This window comes from Arvicola amphibius, chromosome 8 (genome assembly GCF_903992535.2).
Source record: "Arvicola amphibius chromosome 8, mArvAmp1.2, whole genome shotgun sequence".
NCBI classification, from domain to species: domain Eukaryota; kingdom Metazoa; phylum Chordata; class Mammalia; order Rodentia; family Cricetidae; genus Arvicola; species Arvicola amphibius.
This window is the reverse complement of record NC_052054.1, coordinates 79077472-79101418: the sequence shown is the minus strand read 5'-3', so window position 1 is coordinate 79101418 and position 23947 is coordinate 79077472. Positions and strand designations below refer to the sequence as shown.

Sequence of the window (23947 nt, the reverse complement as noted above, 5' to 3'; positions counted from 1 at the left end):
TATGTTCATAGCAGCATTATTTGTAATAGCCAGATCCTGGAGACAGCCTAGATGCCCTTCAGTGGAAGAATGGATGAAGAAACTGTGGAATATATACATGCTAGAATACTACTCAGCGGTAAAAAACAATGACATCTTGAATTTTGCAGGCAAATGGATGGAAATAGAAAACACTATTCTGAGTGAGGTAACCCAGACCCATAAAGATGAACATGGGATGTACTCACTCATATTCGGTTTCTAGCCATGATTAAAGGACATCGAGCCTATAAGTTTGGGATCCTTGAGAAGATAATAAGAAGAACCTCCACCTGACGATAGATGAAGAAAATGACAGAGCCCCACCTTGGAGCACCGGACTGAGCTCCCAAGGTCCTGATGAGGAGCAGAAGGAGAGAGAACATGAGAAAGAAAGTCAGGACCGTGAGGGAACCTCCAGCTGGCGACAGATGGGGAAGGTGACTGAGCCCCACATTGGAGCACTGGACTGAGCTCCCAAGGTCCCGATGAGGAGCAGAAGGAGCGAGAACATGAGGGAGAAAGTCAGGAACGAGAGGGGTGCGTTCACTCATGGAGACGGTGGGACAGAACTAATGGGAGATCACCAACTCCAGTTGGAATGGGACTGATGGATCATGCGACCAAACCCGTCTCTCTGAGTGTGGCCAACAGCGGGGGCTGACTGAGAAGCAAAGGACAATGGCTCTGGGCTCTGATTGTTCTTCATGGACGGGCTCTGTGGGAGCCTTCTCAGCTTGGTCGATCACCTTCCTGGACCTGGGGGGAGTTGGGAGGACCTTGGTCTTAGCATAGAGTGGGGAACCTTGATGGCTCCTTGGCCTTGAGAGGGAGGGAGGGGAGGTATGGGTGGAGGGGAGGGGAGGGAAGGGGGGGAAGGAGGGGAGAGAAAGGGGAGAAGGAGGGGAGGGAGGGGGGAGGCGGAGGGAAGGAGATGGAAATTTTTAAATATAAAAAAAAATAAACCATGAGGAAAAAAAAAATTTATAACTAATAACTATAATTAGTTATTTATAACTAATAAATTAACTTTGGGGTAATACAAGCTGCTATACATCCAACTACACAGTATTTTCATTTGGTGTCTAAAAACCATCTCAAGATTAACAGTCCCTTGGAACTGTTAGTGGTTAAGAGTGTTTGGTATTCACGAGGACCCAAGTTCAGTTCCCAGAACACACATCAGATGGCTCACAGCTACCTGTACAGCTCCTGCAGGTCTAGCACCCTCTTCTGGCTTCTTCAGGCACACTTCCACACAAGGCACACAAAGGCACACAGATATGAATAATAATCTTTTTTAAAAAACTTACATAACATATCCAAAACTAAGCTTTCAGTTTTCTCCTGTGTCAGAACTACATTTTATCCCCCATTTTTTTGTTAGTTCTGTTTTCCATGTGTAGCCCTGGCTATCCTGGAACTTTGTAGATCAGGTTGGCCTCTGCCCCCCAAGTGCTGGAAGTAAAGGCCTGCGCCAGTACACAGCTCACCCACTCCATCTTATTTGATGGGACGCACTACCTTTCTAATTGCTGGGAATAAAAACCTAAGACACATTCTCCTAGGGCTTTTTTTTCTCACGTCTAACTCTTCACCGTTAAACTAAACTTGCTTCGTATTTAATAACATAACTTTTCACTATAACAATAGTAACGATCACTGCCGGGTTCTCTGGCAGAAGGGGGGGCAGAGTCAGACCCGCCCAGCCCGACTCTCCCTGGTGAGTGTGGAACAACCCAGCCGCCCTCCCCTCTGGGCCACCAGGGAAAAACACACCCATTGAGTCGGGAGTCTGTCAAAGCAGGATCTCGTTTAATGGTATCAAGCAGGGACTTCTATAGGGTTGTGATGGGGGTGGGAAGCCTGGGATGGGCCAGGGCGGAGAAGGAACAAGGGCCAATAACATTCTGCCACATTAGTGGTGGCTGGGTAGAAGCGGACCTAGGCTGCGTAGCCAGAGACAGGTCTCCAAACTCGAGCTAAGCGCAGGAAGTTACACTAGGCCTCACCAAACTCGAGTTAGGCTTAGGAAGTTACCCTGGGCCTCATGCCCAGGCCTCATGCAGCCCAACAATCACAGTCTAGGCCTGTGGTTCTCAACCTGTATCAGAAATCCTGCATATCCAATATTTACATTGTGATTCATAACAGTAGCAAAATTATAGTTATAAAGTAGCAATGAAATAATTTTATGGTTGGGGGTCACCACAGAATAAGGAACTGTACTAAAGGGTTGCAGCATTAGGAATGTTGAGAACCACTACTCTAGGTCGCTGGCATATTTTATCAAAGACGGCTACACATTATGTCATGCCTCTTGCACAAAACCCTCCAATGGTTGCACATTTCATTCAGAATAAAGTAAAAAGTGCTTGCAAGGGTTTGTAAGACACAGCCCTCAGTTGCCTCTCTGGTCTTCTGTCTATCATCCCCTTGCGTAGAACTCTAAGACCCTCTGGTGTTCCTCAAATACACCGATGTCCTGTTATGTGAATATGAGACATATATTTCTGATGAAGTTCAGCATTGGAGAATTTGGATGGGAAAATAGAAATGTTAATACAATCCACACAGGAAGACCTTCCTGCAATGTTCTTTCCATGAACTTCAGACTTTTGAATCTTGGCCCAGATTCTCCTTAATGGACTCCAGCTCTTTTTTTCATGATCCTTTTGCTCTATTACAATTTTCTGGAGACAGGCTCTCTTTATATAGAACTGTCTAGAATTTACTATTTAGTCCTGCATGACCCAGAACCTTAAATCCTCCTGCCTCAGCTCCCTACCTTCACCAGCAAGTGTTGGGGTTATAGGTATGCCACCATGCCTGATACAATTATATTTAACATAGTCTGTTTATTTTTGCCATCTCCTAAGATTGATCATAGATATACCCAAATAACAAGAATAATGGTTGTATTTTAGCAAGCACTCCAGTGAATGAGACTACTTCTAGAATAAGCTTGGATAAGGAAAGCATATAAAAAGTGCAGTTTTCTGCATACCTACTTACCTTTGTAGGCATGGGCTGTTGCCTCAGATTTTGTTCAAGTTCTTCAAGTCAGTTCATAGGTTTTAGTTAAGAATACTTGCTGTCAGAAATAGCATCTCCGTCTTAGATAGGATCTCTCTATGGAGCCCTGGCTATCCTGGAACATACTACGTAGACTGGGCTGGCCTCAGACTCACAGAGATCCCCCTGCCTCTGCCTCCTGAGTACTGGGGTTAAAGGCGTGCGCCAACAAGTCAGACTGCGCCTCCTAATAAAAGCAATATAATATCACTACTGGCCTGGCTGTATCTACTCTGAATCAATGTCTCTTACAAGCCATTGTTTTTTTGAGACAAGGTTTCTCTGCAGCTTTTTTTTTAGAGCCTGTCCTGGAACTATCTCTTGTAGACCAGGCTGGCCTCCAACTCACAGAGATCTACCTGCCTCTGCCTCCCGAGTGCTGGAATTAAAGGCGTGGGCCACCACCACCCAGCACAAGACATTTTTTAAACCAGCAAGAAATACTGAGCATGCATGTTCTGTATCATTCCTGTTATTTCTTCTAACACTGCTGCCTAGATTGGTATCTGGTCTACCTCACAAGACAGTAGGATGCAGGCTGATCAAATGTCCTGCCTGAAAAAATAAGAAATTCAGTTTTGTAGCTCACTCTCAATATGCCCTCACTCTCCATGGCCTTATATTGAGAATTCATTTATTCACAGCAGCCCATTTCCAGGGAAAATATTATTTTATGCCCTTAAAGCAAGCTTTATTGCTAGCCATGGTGGCACACCTTTAATCCTAGTACTCAGAAAGCAGAGGCAGGTGAGCTCTGTGAGTTTGAGGCCAGCCTGGTCTACAGAGTGAGTAACAGGTCAGCCAGGGCTGCACAGAGAAACTCTCAAAAGAACAAAGAGGGAGAAGGGGGAGGGAGGGATGGAGAGAGGGAGGGAGGGAGGGGGGTTATCTTTCAGAGGACTAGGAAAGCGTCATGAGGGTCACTTTAATTTTAAATAAAGAATACATAGAGCCGGGCGGTGGTGGCGCACGCCTTTAATCCCAGCACTCGGGAGGCAGAGGCAGGCGGATCTCTGTGAGTTCGAGACCAGCCTGGTCTACAAGAGCTAGTTCCAGGACAGGCTCCAAAGCCACAGAGAAACCCTGTCTCGAAAAAACCAAAAAAAAAAAAAAAAAGAATACATAGGCAGAGCAGAGTTGGAATTACTGTTCACAAAATCAGCAGGGTTGCAGCCTCCACCATCCAAAATACCCAGATACCACTTCTAAAATCCTCATGAGGCTATCTGGGCTCCACCTCAGATGCCTACAGTGTTAAGAAACAGAGGAAGGACGTCTTAAATATTTTACTCATACAAATACCATTTTCATCTTGTTGACCTGCAATGGAGACTGAGACAGGATTTTTTGTGATTGACATGGAAATGAAAACTGGGTACAACAGCAATCCGCAATACAACACATCTGATTCTTTCATTGTAAATGAAATACAGGCTATGGGTGTAACTTTTTACTTTAGGTAACAAACTAAATATTCAAGTTCTTTTATTTCCTAGATTAATCTTGAGTATTTAGTTCATCATTTATAAATAATATTCTTGAGTTGACATCAAAGTGGGTGAAACATGTAAGCTTGGGACTTTTATGAGAAACCACACCTCTCCTACATTCAGGGACAGTGGTACTCAATAGCCCACAATGCCACAGAGTGCCTTCATACCATACATTTCTCTTATAATAAATACATGAGATTTGAATACTTTCTTACATTGGTAACAGTGTATAATGCATCCCACCCAAATAATTTGTCTAAGACAAATAATAGTGAAAGGTTTAATGTTAACTCCACAGTTCCTTCCTTTCATGCAAATTCTCTGGAATCCCAATAATAAAAATAACACCTAATGTTTATGATATGCTATGTTCAAGGCACTAAGTGCTTTTACATGTTTAGACATGATGAGACAAAAAATAGCCTTAGATCTATCTTACAAATGAATAAATCAAAGCAAGGCTATTTATAACACATGTCACAAAGGAAGTGAATGGATAGGCCCACAATAATGTTGACACTTTTATACCACAGTAACAGAATCACTTTCTAATTTGCTAAAATGTAATATAGTTATAAACAAATGCTTTCCTATGTGAATTATATCAGCATTTCCATTCTCCCATATAATTTTCCAAATGCTGAACCTCATGAATCCCATATTCACATCTGTGAGAATTCTTCACTGATAATGATAGGAAAAGCTATGCTAATCGAAAAGAATAAGTTAACTCAAACAAAAATTTGTGAATGATGACTGAAGTCTATTCCACATTCTTTACAGTCAAAAGATTTGTCACTGCTATGAATCCTCTGATGGTGCATTAATTGTGACCCTCGAGTAAAAGCCTTCTTACATTCTTTACATTGGTATGGCTTCTCACCAGTATGAATTCGTTGGTGCCGAGAAAGATGTGAGCTTTGAGTGAAGGTCTTTCTGCAGTCTTTACATTCATAGGGCTTCTCACCTGTATGGATTCTCTGATGTAGAGTAAGCTGAGAGCCATGGCCAAAGGCCTTCCCACATTCCTTGCATTCATAAGGTTTTTCTCCAGTGTGAGTTCGCTGATGTTGAGTAAGCTGGGAACCGCGGATAAAGGCCTTCCCACATTCCCTACACTGATACGGTTTTTCCCCAGTATGAATTCTCTGATGCTGTATGAGCAGCAATCCACGAGCAAAGGCTTTGCCACATTCACTGCATACATAGGGCTTCTCACCAGTGTGCAGTTTCTGGTGCTGGGAAAGATGCGAGCTCTGAGTGAAGGCCATTCTGCAGTCTTTACATTCATATGGTTTTTCACCGGTATGGATTCTTTGATGTTGAGTAAGCTGTGAGCTACGAATAAAAGATTTTCCACACTCCTTACAGTCATAGGGTTTCTCACCAGTGTGAATTCTCTCATGCTGCGTAAGTTCTGAGCCTCGACTAAAATTTTTTCCACACTCTTTACAGTCATAGGGTTTTTCACCAGTGTGAATCCTCTGATGCCGAGTAAGGAGTGACCCACGATTAAAGGCTTTCCCACACTCCTTACATTGGTAAGGTTTCTCACCAGTATGAATTCTCTGATGTTGAGTAAGTTGTGAGCCATGACTAAAGGTCCTTCCACATTCTTTACATTCATATGGCTTTTCGTTAGTATGAATCCTCTGATGTTGAGTAAGCTGGGAGCCACGGATAAAAGCCTTTCCACACTCATCACACTTATAGGGCTTCTCACCAGTATGAATCCTTTGATGTTGCATAAGTAGTGAGCCTCGGATAAAAGCCTTCCCACATTCCTTACACTCATATGGCTTTTCCCCATTGTGAGTTTTCCGGTGCTGTGAGAGCTGGGAGCCACAAATAAAAGCCTTCCCGCATTCTAGACACGCATAGGGCTTCTCTCCAGTGTGGATTCTTCTGTGGAGAATGAGCTGGGACAGCTGAGTAAAGACCTTCCTGCATTCTGTACAGTCATAAAGCTTCTCCCCAGTATGCAGTCTCTGGTGCAGAGTAAGCTGCGAATTCTGAGGGAAAGCCTTTCCACATTCTTTACATTCAAAGGGCTTCTCACCAGTATGGACTTTTTGATGTCGGCTGAGTTGTGAGCTTCGAATAAAGGCTTTCCCACATTCTTCACACTTATATGGTTTCTCACCAGTATGAATTCTGTGGTGTAAAATAAGTTGTGAGCTTTGAGTAAAAGCCTTTCCACATTCCTTGCATGCATAGGGTTTCTCGCCAGTGTGAAGTCTTTGATGAAGACTTAGCTGAGAATCACGACTGAAGGCTTTCCCACACTGCTTACATTCATAGGGCTTCTCCCCAGTGTGGCTGCTCTGATGCTGAGTTAGGTGTGAGGCCCGTCTGAAGGCTTTCCCACAGTCCTCGCATTTATAGGCTTTCTCCGTAGAGTGAGCTCTCAGATGCTGAGATAAACAAGCATGAGGGCTGAAGACGGACATTTTGTCATATGTTATCATCTCTTGCCTGTAATATTACTTCTGATTTTCTTCTTCCTCCTCTAGCCTGTCTTTGACTTCCAAAAAGCTTCCAAAATTAGTATTAGTCTTAGGTGCAGTTCTTAAACCTGTCACTCACTTCCCACTGAGATCATTCTGATTCCTTAATGTGATATTTTGAAGATAAGTCCTTATTCATACATCGAAAAGTCAAGTCTGAAAGAGAACAGTGAATAATTTCAGAGAAATAGAAATAATATACCAGAAAAGACAACAGGAAAATAACATCTGTAAGTAACAAGTATATATTAGCATTTTCCAAATATTGCTTACTACGTCCCACCCATATCATTATCTACCTTTCCAAAGCAAAATTTACCACAAATGTAATTTCCTTAAAGTAATATGGTTTTCCATTCTATATTATTTTATACATGCCTCACTCCATAGTCAAAAACCAACTTAAGTGATTTTGATGCTGCTATCCAGAATAAAAACTAATAGCTTTGCTGGGCAGTAGTGGCGCACGCCTTTAATCCCTGCACTTGGGAGGCAGAGGTAGGTGGGTTTCTGTGAGTTAGAGACCAGCCTGGTCTACAGAGGGAGTTACAGAACAGCCAGGACTATACAGAGAAACCCTATCTCAAGAAGCCCAAAAGGAACTGTTTAGTCATGAGGCATGGTGACACTTGCTGTGATGATGATACTGATGATGATGATGATGATGATATATATACACACACACACATTAGCTCAGAATGAGCTAATGGGTACCTGAGATGAGAGAATAATGAAAACTCGCCTGGGAGTGGAAAAGGGTGAGATTAAGAAAGTTTTCAAGTCAGGAAGTGGTGGTGCGCACCTTAATTATTGTTCCTAAACAGTAAGAATCCTGCCTCGGGTAGAGGGGTGGAGATAACTCAATACTGCTCTTCTATAAGCCTAGGTTAAGTTCTCAGCACCTACACAGCACCTAACAACTGTATGTAGTTACAGCTCCAGGGGAGCTGATGCCTCTTCTAGGCCCTGTAGACAATGTATTTGGTACAAAGACATACATGTAGACAAAAACCACATAAAAGAAAATTTTTATTTTTTTAATTATTTGGTTTTTAGACCAGGTTTTTCCAGGCTGTCCTGGAACTGGCTTTGTAGAACAAGCTAGCCTTAAACTCAGAGAGATCTGCCTGCCTCTGCCTTTGGAGTCCTGGGATAGAAGGCATGTGCCACCACACCCTGCAAGAGCAAAATTTTAAAAATAAATCTTATTTAAAAAAAAAAAAAAAGATCTTGGTCAGACATCATGATGTATAGTCGCACATCCATTTGATCCCAGCACTCAGGAGACAGCGGCAGGTGGATCCCTGTGAGTCTGAGGCCAGCCTGGTCAACCTTGCAAGTTCAAGGTCAGTCAGAGCTATATAGTGAGACCTTATCTCAAAAAAATTTAAAAATATTATTTCTGCTAATTTAACATAAGTTGTGAAAAATATAAAAAGCTTAAAAATGAGGGCGAGAATGCTTAAAGAAGTGGTAGGCTAAAAGCTAAAAACAAAGAAACAAAAACCCACAACTGGTAACTCAGAGACAGAGCAAACACACGGTCTTCTGTTCTGCTCAAGCAAGTCTGAGCATTCTGGAAAACTAAAGCGGTGCTCTGGACTCTCTCGAGCTGCTTGGCGTCGGGGCTGGGATTCTGAGTGCTATGATGTAGGAACAAGAGACGGGTCGGTGCCAGGTCTAAAACCTGGGCCACGCTGTCCCTCTCTGCTCTTTGTCTCATCTTCTGTAGTCCAGGCTGGCCTGAAGCTTACGATCTTCCTGTCTCAACCTCTGGAATGCTGAAATTACAGGCATAGGACAGACACTAAGCCCACATAACACTGTTAAATAACTTAAAATTCAGAAATTGAAAAGGGTTGACTTGGAGGTTAAGAGCACTGGCTGCTCTTCCAGAGGACCTGGGTTCAATTCTCAACATCTACCTGGTGAATCACAACCATCTGTTCCAGAGGACCTGACCTCCTCTTCTGGCCTCCACAAGCACTGCATGCATGTACACATAAACACGTGTACACATACACTCATACACATAAACATGTATAGGCAAAACACTCATACACATAAAGTAAATAAATGGTTTATAAAAACCTAGGTCATAAGATACAAGGGACAGGAATTCTTACCAACTGACCCCAAGTCAGCTTTCCAGACATCACTTCTCTGTACAAATCCCTGTGAGTAGAGTCCAGGCATTTCCTCTCTTCCCCTGAGAAGTCAAAGCAACATCACTGCACATCACTGACTTCTGAAACAAACAGCTGCCAGCTGTAGAAACGAACAACACGGTTCCTCAGGGGGCCGATGAGAAAGGACACCCCATAACGGGCACTGCCGAGTGGAGCCTCTGGCGCAGACAGCACAGAATTAAGTGATGAGGTGTAAGCAGTTCCAGTTTTCTCCTGTAGGTGTCTTCCGCGTATAAAACATCTCATTATACTGGAAGTCTGGAGTGAATACAGTCCATACAATGCTCCAGTTTCTTTTATGAAACAGCATATACAAATACCCTAGAAAAATACTTAAGTTGGATATCACACATTCAACAAATGCTGTTTCTCTCTGCTGTTTAGGAATAAGAAAAATGATTGAATTTTTTTCCCTGTAAAATCTTTTTGATGTTATTTCCTGGTTTTGACAGTTTCTCACAGATACCAGATTGGCCTTGACCTTACTATATCACCAAGGATAATCTTGGCTTGAACTCAGCCTTCCGCCTCCCTCCCTTGGTGTTGGGACCACAAGCATGTGCTGTCATACCCTGTTGCCAACAGCCTTAACTGAGAAAGAAACACATTCTACATCTAGACATTCTGACCTATGGCACATGAGGACAACCGACGTTTCCTTCAAGGAAGCTGGAATGTTCTATTTCTTAAGACACATAGGGGAAAAAAAGACTAGGCAGTGGTAGCGCACTCCTTTAATCCCAACACTCGGGAGGCAGAGGCAGGTGGATCTCTATGAGTTTGAGGCCAACCTGGTCTACAAGAGCTAGTCCTAGAACAGGTTCCAAAACAACACAGAGAAACTCTGTCTCAAAAAACAAACAAACAAACAAAAGACACATGGGCTTGTTATGTCCACACATGTTTCTTTCCACACTTCACAGGCTTTGTTATCCCTGGCAACCTAATAAGCAAAACACTCTATTTCTTATAAACATAGTTTAATGATTATATTCTATCTTTGCAAGTAGCTGTTTCTAAAGAACCTCAGGGCAAGAGGCACTCTGGGTTCTCAGAACATCTTGCGTGCTCTTTCAGTCCCTAGCCTCCCCTGCTGGAAATTCACATCCCAGATTCAGAGTCGTGTTTCACGAACTGTGACTTTCAAACTGTGGAAAGGCACAGCTGGTGCAGCCTTACACGACTCTTCCAACACTAAAGCATCTTGAGTCCTCACAGTCGCCATTTTATCAGGTTACACCAGTCAGGGTTCTCTAGAGTGGCAGAACCTATAGAACGAATCTATCTCTCATGTACACATATATGCACATACACACACACACACACACGGGATTTATTAGAAGGACTTCCAGGCTGCGGTCCAGCTAATCCAACAATGGCTGGTTATGAACGGAAAGTCCGAGAATCCAGTCGCTACTCAGTCAGCTGTCTTCAGTAGGTGCTGGAATACCAAAGGCGTGGGCTCTAATGCCAGTGAAAGAGTGGACCTGCTAGCGAGGTGAGAGCAAGCAGGCAAAGGGCAAGACCTTCCTTCTCCCGTCTCCTTATATAAGCTCCCAGCAGAAGGTGTACCCCAGATAAGATCTAGAGTAAAGACCTGGATTAAAAGTATGTCTTCCTGCCTCTGGAAGATCTGATCAGGAGATTTTACCACATCAAATTAAGCAGAAATCCCTCACAGGTGTGCCCTCTATTTTTGGTTTTCAGTTAATTCCAGGATGTAGTCATGTTGCCAAGCAAGAATAGCCATCACACAGGATTACATCATGAACACTATGTCACAGTAATTTAATCTTTTTATAGACTTCAGAATAGCATTGTATAAGAAGTAGTTCTGATTTTCATTTTTGAAATTTCAGGTTATTAGAAATATGTTTCTTTTGAATATTACTTATTAATATTTATCACTCTTAAAATCTTCTTTTCCCATCCAAAAAATAGAAAGATAGAAATATATCATCTCAAGTATACACATTCAACTTCACAACTGAATATTGAGTTTCAAAATGATCCAATTACCAGTATTGGTCAGTTCCACATTCCTGATCTCTCTGCATCTAGTACCTAGCCATTTTCTTTTTTTCTTTTAAATATTTATTTATTTATTATGTATATAATATTCTGTCTGTGTGTATCCCTGCAGGCCAGAAGAGGGCACCAGACCCCATTACAGATGGTTGTGAGCCACCATGTGGTTGCTGGGAATTGAGCTCCGGACCTTTGGAAGAGCAGGCAATGCTCTTAACCTCTGAGCCATCTCTCCAGCCCCAGCCTAGCCATTTTCTAACCTTGAGGTTTATAAAGCTCTTTCTGCAATCCCAGCATGAGAGGCTAATGAAGACAAGATAAATTTGAGGTCAGCCTGGAATTCAGAGTGAGTCTGGGAGCCAATGTAGGCTAAATAAACAAGTTCAAGACCAGTGTGGGCTCCCCAGAAAGGCCCTGACTCAAACAAAGAAAGCCACATACTGAGAAATTCAAATTTTTCTTTTAGTCATGTACAAACTTGCTTATCTTATAAAATCAGAGGACTCTCTATCTTATAAAAATCTTCTGTTAGATCAGTGTTCCTAGTCAAAGATGCTGTATGTGGAGCTGGATGTATGGCTCAGTGGTTAAGAGCACTTGCTCGTCTTGAAGAGGACGAGTTCCCAGCACCACATGGTGCCTCGCGACCACCCAGCTTCACTTCTAGTTTCCAATGTCCCCAACTTCTGAGGGCACTAGGCATGCATTCAGGCAAAATATTCATGTGTGTGTGTGTGCGTGCGTGTGTGTGTGTGTGTGTGTGTGTGTGCGCGTGCGTGTGCGTGTGCGTGTGCGTGTGTGTGTGTGTGTGTGTGTGTGTAAAACAAACAAATCTTAAGAAATTTAAGAGCACTTGCTGCTCTTTTTGAGGACCTGGGTTTGGGTCCCAGCACCCACATAATGGCTCACAACCATCTGTAATTCCAGTTCCAGAGCATCTGATGCCCTCTTCTGGCGTCATGAGTATCTGCACTCATATAGGACACATACATGCAGGCAAAACATTCACACACCTAAAATAAAAATTCTTAATTTGTTAAGTTGCCAGATGTACTGTTGAATAGGCACAAAAATATAGGTTAGACTAGAAAGACACAAGTGCCATTATAAGAATGAGACAGAATGGGGACCTCATTCTTAAGAGGGCTCAGTTAGGAAGGAGGCTCCTGGAATACGCACTGTTAACAAACCTGTCTAGTAAACAAAGTAACTAAAATGTGTAATAAATCTCACAGACTAACATACAGACCCCAACAAAACTCGTTGGTTTTTCCCTCAGATGGGAGGAAGCTACAAAGAAGATTCTCAGACAAGCCAACCTACAAAGACCCTGAGGTCAGACCAGCGGCCTGGAGGCAGAAGGCAGTCAAGCTGCCTGGAGGAGGCTAAGAGGGAGCAGGAGCGCTCCACCTTGTTCAGCCGACTGCAGGCTGTGCCGTGAGCTTCAGGCTCCCAGCTTCTGAGAGGTGTCGTTGTGCCGGGGTGGGCGTTGGTGGGGCCATTGTCCTTGAGTCATTTCTGCTCCTGTAAGTAACCCTCACCCATATTCCTGGAATAAACTGATAAATTCATTGGTTAGCAAAACTGAACCTTGTTGGTATACAAACTTTGGTTTGTCATGGGCTCCATATCTAGGGTGAGCTGATATAAGCATGTGTGTGTGTGTGTGTGTGTGTGTGTGTATGTGTGTGTGTGTGTGTAGTGTCTTCCTGGGAGAAGTTCTGTCACACAACCTGTCACACAAACAGTAGCACAGCAGAAACAAATGAGCTGGGGAGGAATGACAGCATGGTCCCTTCTCTGGGTATCAGGGAGTGTAACAGGCTGAGCAGCTTGAGTGGGGAGCATGCGCAGAGGAAATTCAGATACAGCTGTCCTTTCCTGTATGGTGGGTATTGATGGACTTTTGTGTTATGAAGCTGAAGGAAGGGCTCTAGGAGGCTCAAACTTGGCAGGGCAGGCCTTGTGCTCCCCACTTCCCTCTCCCTTGTAAATGGATGGAGTAGATCCCTAAAGCTAGCCACAGAGTTCTATTCCCTTATTTGAACACTTTCTTATGCCAGATTCATTCCTGCGGCTCATCACCAAGGTTCATCTATCAAAGTATCGAACTGCAGCAATCAAAAGCCCTCTTTTGGCTACTCCAATTAGCATGTCCAATCAAAACACATCACAGCACCCTAGCCCAGACTAACACAGACCTCTCCCTTTTTCCTCTTAAAAAAAAAATCATACCTATAAATAATTTGCTGCTGTTTTCTGCCTGAATCAGAAGTCAGTCACTTTCTTTTGTACCTAATAAAGGATGTGGTCTGTGCCTAGCGCAGGGTTGGGAGGGAGTGTGTGGGTGCTTTAGGCTTAGCAGTGTCTACGGGAGGAGTCTCCGCATGGCAGTATTCATCCAGGTGGTACAGGATGCCATGCCTGCTTCATGAGTGGGGCTCACCGCACGAATACGGAGGTGACCTGAAAATAGTTAAAGGTTTACAGGGAGTTTTGCAGCCTTTGAAATTAGCACACAAGAGTCAAGATTGCCGCCAAACAGCAGCAGAGGCTTCCTGGCCTCTGTTGTGTGTAGTTAGAAATGCATCCCAGGCAGAGATGGCAGCAAATGCAAAAAGCGAGATGCAGCCAAGTTAGCCTCATTTGGCAAGTAAATGAGATAAAATGAGGATGAGAGGCTGTTGGTAAAAGCAGTTAAAGATACTACTCGGGCCGGGCAGCGGTGGCGCACGCCTTTAATCCCAGCACCCGGGAGGCAGAGGCAGGCGGATCTCTGAGTTCGAGGCCAGCCTGGTCTACAAGAGCTAGTTCCAGAACGGGCTCTAGAAACTACAGGGAAACCCTGTCTCGAAAAACAAAAACAAAAACAAACAAACAAACAAAAAACAAGATACTACTCGGGTCCAACCCTTAATACAGAAATACAGAAAGAGGACAATCTACAACCCAGCCTGCAGATGGGGCCTGAGCAATAGTCCCGTATGAGAAACCAGGACCAACAGGAGATATGCACAACTTGGACGGCTGGAACCGGGGAAGACTTAAACAAACAATCAAAGAGTCGGTCCCAGCCTGGCTTGTGAAGCTGTGGGACACAGGGGCAGATGGTATCAGTCTGGCTGCTGTGAAGGCAGGAAAACTGAGTAATGTAGCGCCCATCCCTAGCACATAGGGGAAAGGCGGCAGAAGCCCCGACAGCGTGAGGGAAGACAACACCTGCTTGTCTCTGGCTGAGGTCCTCACAAACAGCAGGACATAGAGGCTCCCTGCTATTGAAGGAAGTAGGAGTAGAGAACCTGTGTTTGAACCCCATTCACTGGGCCAGACAGAACTGTATTCCTAGAGGTTGATCCACACCTGAGGCTGGGGTGGAGCTTTAGCGGTGCTGCTGGGCCTCTTGGTTGGACAAGATCTTGGTGAAATAGGAAAACTTGGGCAGATCTGTAACTGACTAGCACGGAGAGTGTCCATGAAGTGGGCACGCAACCAAGGGGAGACGGTCATACGGTAAAGCCAAGGAGAGAGCTGTCTTGTTCCCCAAAGACAAATGTCGCGGAGTTGTGTCGTGCTGGAGTTCCGAGGAAAATGCTGATGGAAGCCAAACTGTATGCTGGGGAGCTTCTGAGAGACTCTCACCCGGGGAGCGGGTCACAGAGCTTCTGAGAGACTCTCACCCCGGGAGCAGGTCACAGAGCTTCTGAGAGACTCTCACCCCGGGAGCAGGTCACAGAGCTTCTGAGAGACTCTCACCCAGGGAGCGGGTCACAGAGCTTCTGGGAGGCTCTGACCCGGGGAGCGGGTCACAGAGCTTCTGGGAGGCTCTGACCCAAGGAGCGGGTCACAGAGCTTCTGGGAGGCTCTGACCCGGGGAGCAGGTCACAGAAGATGGAACTGCACAGGTGAAGCCGATCAAGGCTGTTCCAAGGTAGATAATTATCCTCCCAGGCTAAGGAGGGCTCATTTCTCTCCAGCAAGAAGTTATGCTGGTGTGGAGACGGTTTGCCCATCCCAGAACTCCCCTACCAGCCAGGTGTGGTGATTGAGGAGGCAATGGCCACCATGCCAGCCCAGAATCACTCTGACCCAGGGAGCCAGCAGGTGCAGCAGAGAGCAGGGCCGTGTTCACCTTTGGCTATGAGTAGCAATGAGCAGATTAAATCAGGTTCACGGAGTTTAGCAGGTGTGGAGAAACATAAGGAGGCTCCCAGATATGGAAACACAGTGGCTCAGAGCAAAAGGCTGAGGATTACAGAGAGCTAATCTCTGTAATCAGTTAGCATCTCCTGCCCATGCTTTGTATCCCCCCCTTGATCTGTGGAGGAAGCAACTGATATAAAAGGATGGAGCCCTTTCATGCTGTACTAGGCCTTGCTTATGTCTGACCTTAGAATCTTCTCAGTTGTGAACTCCCGGGACAGATGTCCGGCATGCTTCACCAAGGTTCTTTGTCATAGGACGGTAGTTCGGGGTGCTGCCTTGCCGTGCCCATCCTCTGGAGAAGGTTTTGTTTCACAGATGATGTCGTGCTAGCCTCTGAGTATTTTGCAGATTTGGAAATCCATTGAAGAGACAAGCCAAGAAGCAAAAAAGACTCTCAGACAAACTGAGCTGAGAAGACAACTCAGAAGCCAGCCAAGCTACCTGGAAGAAGTTTAAGAACAGAGGCACTTGGAAAGGCCATTCTCCAGCTTGTTGAGCTGCCTGCAGCTGTGTGAATACTGCCAGGTCCCAGCTTCTGTGAGCTGTCACCCAGGCTGGGTGGGCTTTGATGATGCAGCTGTCTTTGAGTCATTCCTGCTCCTGTAGGTGACTCCAATAAAACTCACTGATTCACCAAGATGGACTTGCTGGTATCTATACTTTTGTGGTGGACTCCCTGCCTGAGGTGAGTAGACATGTGTGTTGCATCTCCCCAGGAAAGGTTTTCACACACACACACACACACACACACACACACACACCAATGCATACTTAAAATAAATTATACAAGCAATAGTCTAAACATTCCAATAAAAGGGGAATGATAGTTTAAAAAGCAAGTTCTTTAGAGGAAATACACTTTAATTATAAAAAAATAAGATTAATGCTAGAAATAAAGATTAATTGCCCAACCTTCCCTGAGGATCTATGTGTTAATGGTTGCTCCCAAACACGCTGTCATTAGGGGCGGGGGGGGGGGGGGGGAGACCATCCTGCCTCGCTCAGCCGGCCTTGACCCAGAGCCCTGAGAAGCCAATCCTGGACAACTTCTTCACCAAGAGGGACAAGAAGGAGCAGAGCAGCTGGGTGGCCAGGCAGCGGGCACCAGGGCAGGTGATGGCGGGGGCTCAGGCTCCTGCAAGGCCATAACGAAGACTGGAGAGGAGCGGAAAGAATCTGAGCAAAGAGAGGCTGATTACCGCGGACTAAGAGTTCAGGCGACGCAAATAAGTGAAAAGGAAGCCAATAATGAAAAGCGAGAGGATCCAGGAGATAACTGGGAAGAAGGTGGAGGTGGCAGTGGAGTAGAAAAATCTTCAGGTCCCTGGAATAAAACAGCTCCCGTACAAGTGCCTCCCGCTCCAGCAATAGTTACCAAAACCTCTGCCGGCAATGCCTAGTGGTGTATATAGGCCTCCTGGGGCCAGGCTAACCACAGCAAGGGAAACGCCTCAGGGACCAGCAGAAATACAGTGACACATATTCCCACCCCTGCAGGGCACTGCAGTACAGTGTAGAGCCGGTGACACACATTCCCACCCCTGCAGGGCACTGCAGTACAGTGTAGAGCCGGTGACACACATTCCCACCCCTGCAGGGCACTGCAGAACAGTGTAGAGCCGGAACAGGCACCTAAAATGAATGCTACCTGAAGTTAGAGGACCACAGATGGCACAGCTACATCTTATTTAGGGACATGAATTTTCAAAAGAAAATAAAATGGAAAGAAATGTAAAAAAAAAGTTAAAAAGAGTTAATGGTTGCCGTAGGAAGGAAGGAGAGACATTTTCTTCAGTGACACAGCCACTGCTAAGGTCCTGTTCCTTTAAGGAACCCCAGTGAAACTCATAACCCAGCAAAAAATAAATAACAACACTAGGGTCAACTTACTACACAGCAACCCTAAATGTGTTTCAAATATGAAGCAAAAATCAGAACTAAAGGAGGATACACATTGCTGGGCAGCCACCAAACACGCCTTTAATGTCGGCACTTGGGAGGCAGAAGCAGATCTCTGGGAGTTCAAGGCCAGCCTGGTCTATAGATCGAGTTCTAGGACTAGTTCCATAGCTAGAGAGAAACCCTGTCTTGAAAAACCAAAAAAGGCAAAGCAAGCTGGGCGGTGGTGGTGCACGCCTTTAATCCCAGCACTCGGGAGACAGAGGCAGGCGGATCTCTGAGTTCGAGACCAGCCTGGTCTACAAGAGCTAGTTCCAGGACAGGCTCTAGAAACTACAGGGAAACCCTGTCTCGAAAAACCAAATAAAAAAAAAAAAAAAAAAGGCAAAGCAAAACAAAACAACAACAACAAAAATGTACAGTTAGAAATTGTGGGCCAGCAAGATAATTCATCAACTAAAGGTACTTCCAAGGCCAGGAGCTTGTTTGGGTCCTCAGAACCCACAGAGAGGAAGGCAAGAATGAAGTCCTGTGCACCCCACGGCACACACGCACACCTGCATCCAACCCACCCATCCCACCCACACACATACTTTCTAAAAGGAAATTGTAACATCTTGCATTCAGTAACTAAAAGCATCAGTTGGCAAAACAAGTTTCAGTAGCAATATAGCAGATTTATATAACATTACATCAAGTATTTGACATAACTGATACACAGAGAATACCTACACCCAACTGTCAAGAGCTGGATGGACCTGGAGGGGCACAGCTACAGTTTTAACCATTTATTAACCATTCAGTATTAGCGAAGGGCTAATACTGATATTCATATAAAGCGCCAACTCCCCCGCTGTTCCATTTCCCAGTGCACATCACGGGGGAGTAAATCAACACTGCCGGGGGAATCTTGATCTCAGTGCCAAGAGAACACTGAATGAAGTTCCCTGCCATTTTATGAACTGAGCACGAAGGAGAGGAAGATGGGGGAAGGCTAGCAGCAGGCAAGAGAACTGCTTTAGAGGAGGGATAAAAATGTCTTCAGCCTTCCCCTTTGATAAGCAAGTCTTGGTAGAAACACCTACTAAAGGGCCCTCCCAAGAGAGGTGCCCGAGACATGACTGGTGAGGAGGGCTTCGACTCCCTTTGAAGACTGCAAAGCCTTCCAAGTGTACTAAATATGGCATGGTGAGGACAGCTTTCCCCTAAGTGGCTTAACAGGATCACCTTGGAAGAAAAAGACAAATTCAGTGAATGAAATCAGTAAAGGGCCAGAAGATTTATTTATTTATTTATTTATTTATTTATTTATTTATTTATTTTTGGTTTTTTCGAGACAGGGTTTCTCTGCAGCTTTAGAGCCTGTCCTGGAACTAGCTGTTGTAGACCAGGCTGGTCTCGAACTCACAGAGATCCGCCTGCCTCTGCCTCCCGAGTGCTGGGATTAAAGGCGTGCGCCACCACCGCCCGGCTGGCCAGAAGATTTAAACAACACAATCAAGCTACCTGATCAGATGACATGCTACCCAGCACCAGCAGAACACAGTCTTTTCGACTGCAGGGGGAATATGTGCTAAGATGCACCAAATTGTAGGTCAGAGAACAAATCTCAGTAAATTTAAAAGGATTCGGGTCACACAAAGAAATAAACATCAGCTCTATGAAACATTTGAGAAGTGACAGCACATCTCATGGGTTAATAAAAAAGACAAGTTGGAAAAGATTATAAACTGAAGATAGAAAGAATTATCAGCATATAATGGTTTATTACACATTTTCTCATTTTAAAATTCTAATCAAAAGCTAAAAAGTGGAGTTAGGTGTGATGGCACAGGCCTGTCCTCTCCCAGCTCTTAGGAGGTAGAGACAAGAGGTCCAAGAGTTCAAGGTGATCCTCACCTGGGCTACACAAGACCTCATCTAAGAACAGAGCAGAGCTGCTCTTTCACAGCATCCCGGTTTTGTCCCAAGCACCCCATCAGGCAGCTTGTGCCTGCCTGCAGCTCTAGTGCCCTATCCGGGCAGCTTGTGCCTGCCTGCAGCTCTAGTGCCCTATCCGGGCAGCTTGTGCCTGCCTGCAGCTCTAGTGCCCTATCCGGGCAGCTCGTGCCTGCCTGCAGCTCTAGTGCCCTATCCGGGCAGCTTGTGCCTGCCTGCAGCTCTAGTGCCCTATCCGGGCAGCTTGTGCCTGCCTGCAGCTCTAGTGCCCTATCCGGGCAGCTTGTGCCTGCCTGCAGCTCTAGTGCCCTATCCGGGATTCCCCGGGCACCTACACACACATGGAAACTATTCATTCAAGTACAAAAACACAAAACCTTATTTTCTAGATAAACAGATAAAAAGCAAACAAAACTGAAGATAAAGATAGGGGAGCACATTCACGAAGGCTGGGTCAAGAGTTTGACCTGGTCTGAGCTGTGCAACAACATTGTGTTGATAAAAACATAAATTTAAAAAGCTAAAACCCCTCAAATGTTAAAGAAAAACAATACAAGAATGCTCTTATATTCCATGAGCATCAAATCCATTCTTTATAAATTTAACCACTACTAGAAAACATCTATCACAACTAAATATTTCTATTACTTTCAAACTATAAAAATCAATAGCCATTGGATTAGCGCATGTCTTTAATCCCAGAACTTGAGAGGAAGAAAAAGATTGGTCTCTATAGGTCTGGGGAGTTAGCACAACAGTTAAGAGCACTGGCTGCTCTTCCAGGGGTTCTGAGTTTAATTCCCAGCACCCACATGGCAGCTCACAACTGTCTGTAATTCCAGTTCCAGGGGACACGATGTCCATGCCAAAACACCAATGCACATAAAATAAAAATATATAAAGCTTTAAAAAACAGTACTACAATTTCTCTCTCTCTTTTTTTTAAAGTCTGGTCTCTACGATTTCATGGCCAGCATACTGGTCTATATAAAGAAGTTCAAACCAGACAGTGAGGCCCTGCCTCAAAAATAATAAATAAATAAATTGCCTTGTTCCTCATTATAAGAGAAGACATGGGTTGCAGATATTTATAAAAACAATAAAGTGAAGATTATGTCTTGACACAATAAAGGCAGCTGAAGAAACAAGTATCTCCTTACCTCAAACTTCTCTTCTAAACATGCAATGGCCATTTTTTTCTCTTCTGTGTTGTACCCTAAGAGAAAGAGTGAACCGTGATGCCATGCCATTCTTGTCATAGTCTATATTACAGCCTCTCCCTCCAACCCTACAATCCATCCCTCATCTAATACAAGAGACTAGTATTGGAAACGGACAAGGTCAAGTTGTCTTAGGCTTGGATTTATTCCTAGACTTAGAGCTGCCCACTAGAGGGCAGTGTCATGGGCTCTAGGCTCCACAGCAATTATTTCCCACTCCTAAAACCCATTCTATTTCCTAGCATCCTGTCTTGGGGTGCTATCGAATCTCGAAGCATCATCTAAATACTAGGCTTATAGCGTCACTCGGAGTCTTAATTCTCTGGTTTTCTGTCTGCCAATTTCCTTGGCTATAAGATCAAGGAGCACTGGGAACCAGCAACAAAACTCTATTTCCCAGGCGGAGTGAGGAGGGATGGTAGAGCTGAATCGATCCTGGCCATGTCTGAATGAATGAGTAACCACTGTGGCCAACCAGAGGCTAAGTCCTTAAATTCTGGGAGGGATTTGGGGAGAGACACAAAGTCATGAGAAATTCAGGATCCTTCAAAAGATTCAGCCCCGAAATGAATTCCAAACAAAATTTTACCGCTGTACCCTACCGAACTAGGGTAAGATCATAGGTACAAAACATACTAATAACCACACGAAGTCACATGGAATAAAATCTCCACAGCCACATAACTAGAGCCACAATTTCATGGTTTAGTGCTACACTGAGCACTTAAACAGGATCCAAGCACGCACAAGAAACAAACATACTGTAGGGGGCAGCGACAATCTTTTACAAGGGTGTAATTCTACTTTATTGACGTTCCTGAAAACAGCATATACAATCCCTCAGTCAGTCTCCTCTCCCTCTCTCCCCTCCCTTCTCTCCTCCCTCCCTCTCTCCCCCTCTCCTCTCTCTCTCTCTCTCTCTCTCTCTCTCTCTCTCTCTCTCTCTCTCTCTCTCTCTCTCTCTCACACACACACACACACACACACACACACACGCACACGTCAGACAATCACCCAGATAGGAAAACCACGAAAGTCACAGGCTACGGAAACCAGCAGCTACCATCTCAGCGCCACTGCCATCACACCTGTCTACACAGCCAAACCAGTTAAGCGCAGGATACCAGGCACGTCTGTAAACCTCCAACTCTCTCTCCCTCTCTCTCTCCCTCTCCCCTCTCTCTCTCTCTCACACACACACACCCTACCACCTGGTTACAACAGCACCCTTCCTCCGCGATACACGTGGTGCTATCACAACCACCGTCAAGAAACATCTCCAGTCAGGCAAGCACACACACATCACACCAACCACAAACCAGGGTCGCAACAGGCTCCCAAAGCTGGCAGGCTTGCAGCACACCCAGCTCAGACACGGCCACCTAAGTCACAGACACATCCTTCAGGCGTTCCTGACACTCCCACCTCCACGGGAGCGCATCTCAGGGTTCAGCCTGCAGCGCCTGACTTCTGGACCACCTGCTCCGCGGGATGCCTAACGAACTCGCCCACCAACACAGCCCTCCCTCGACCTAAGTACCCCGAACTCTCGCGAGGAAACAGAACCGAAGCGGCGTTCCGGACGCGAGGAGTCTGGGAAATGTAGGCCCGCGTCAGAAAGGTCAGCTATTCTATACCTCTGTGACATGAACAGTACTGGTGGCAATGCGATTTTATACCTCTGTGGGATTGCTCGACACAGACTTCAGCCATAGCGAGTTGCCCTTGAAGAGTCATTGCGTACTTCTGGTATAATTCACTAGTTGGCCATGACGATTTTTACTATATAAATATGCTTTTCTGCTGTTAGCATCTCATATTGAGTCCAGGAGTTCCATTAGCGTATGACTGTGTGATCGTGTTGACTGTGGAAACATGATAGTCGAGTTATTTCTTCCTTGACTATTTATTGGATATCAAATATTAATTGGATATCAGAAAAATGTAAGCACTGTATTTGAAAAGTAATTTAGACATGACATTTTCTATTAGAGTTATACTATGGGAAAAAATGAAAAATTGATAGTCTATTTTTTCTGAAAAATTATTTTGAACCTTTTACATAAATAAAAATGAAGCTTGGAATAATTTTGATGTCTAATGTTAACCATTTATTTATTTTGTCAGACACAGTTTTAAAGTATACATTACAAACATTTTAAGTACTCTAATCATTCCCGTATAACCATGTATATGTCAGAAATATATACCCATATATACATATATTCCTTAAAAAATCTGGAAGACTAATATGCTGATTTGAATAAAAATCGCCTCCACAAGCTCATATATTTGGATGTTGGTTCGTAAGGGGCTGGAGAGATGGCTCAGGTTAAGAGCACTGCCTGCTCTCCAAAGGTCCTGAGTTCAAATCCCAGCAACCACATGGTGACTCACAACCATCTGTAATGAGGTCTGGTGTTGTCCTCATCAACTTAGACCATGAGACCCAATATGGACAAGATCAACAGAACCTCCATATATGGGCTGCCCATGCCTGCTTCAGCATTGCCAGGGCGTACATTTAAATCATTCATTCATTTTCATTCATTCGTTTCCTAGTTGGTAAGCTGTTTAGGAAAGGTTAGGAGGTGTGGCCTTGTTGGAGGAGATGTGTCACTGTGGGTGGCTTTGGAGGTTTCTAAAGCCCAAGCCAGACCTAATCTCTAACTTGTAGGTCAGATGTGAGCTCTCAGCGACTGCTCTAGCAACATGCCTGCCTGCCAGATGTCATACTCTCCACCATGATGAAACTGCAAACAAGCCCCCAATTAAGAGTAGTTTTCTACAGGAGGTGGAGACAGGTGGATTTCTGAGTTTGAGACCAGCCTGTTCTATAGTATGAGTTCCAGACTAGTCAGGGGTGCACAGAAAGACCCTGTCTCAAAAATAAAGTAATTCCCCCCTACAATTTGCTTTGGTCAAGTCATCTCTTCGCAACAATAGGAAAGTAGCTAAAACAAATACATTGGCTATACTGGGAAGGAGCTGACATCAGGAATGATGGTCAGACAAGCCCAGCTTTATCTGTAATGTGTAAACCTTTTACAAGCAGAAGAGATCTACACATTGTCTTGGAAATGAAAAATAAATAATGTGAACACATTCAAGTCCTCATAGAACCAACATCCAGCAACAGCAAGCAGGCGAAGAGAGAGCTCTCTGTCTTCCATGTCCTTATATAGGCTGCCAGCAGAAGGTGTGGTACAGATTAAACGTGGATCTTCCACCTCAAAAGATTTGGATTAAAAGTGGGTCTTCCCACTTCAAATGATCCAATTAAGAAAAAAGTCCTTTACTGGTGCACCCAGCTGCTTGGGCTATAGGAAATTCCAGATACAGTCAACTTGACAGTCAAGGAGACCCATCACAAGTCC

The 23947-nt window shown here is 44.7% G+C and overlaps 1 protein-coding gene across 4 annotated transcripts; it reads right to left on the bottom strand.

The window, feature by feature from the left end:
- Window positions 1-4228: 4228 nt before the first annotated feature.
- LOC119821589 (zinc finger protein 420) lies at window positions 4229-22107 on the bottom strand. Of its 4 annotated transcripts, none has more exons than XM_038340702.1 (4): window positions 21996-22107; window positions 20511-20566; window positions 9220-9361; window positions 4229-7249 (listed from the first exon to the last, which is right to left on the bottom strand). In XM_038340702.1, the coding sequence occupies exon 4, from the start codon at window positions 7052-7054 to the stop codon at window positions 5318-5320; it is 1737 nt and encodes a 578-aa protein (XP_038196630.1). In that variant the 5' UTR covers window positions 7055-7249; window positions 9220-9361; window positions 20511-20566; window positions 21996-22107; the 3' UTR covers window positions 4229-5317. The 4 variants fall into 4 exon arrangements, with proteins under 4 accessions (XP_038196630.1, XP_038196632.1, XP_038196631.1 ...); XM_038340704.1 differs by having other exon boundaries at window positions 9228-9361; XM_038340703.1 differs by having other exon boundaries at window positions 9220-9302.
- Between the last annotated feature and the right edge of the window lie 1840 nt (window positions 22108-23947).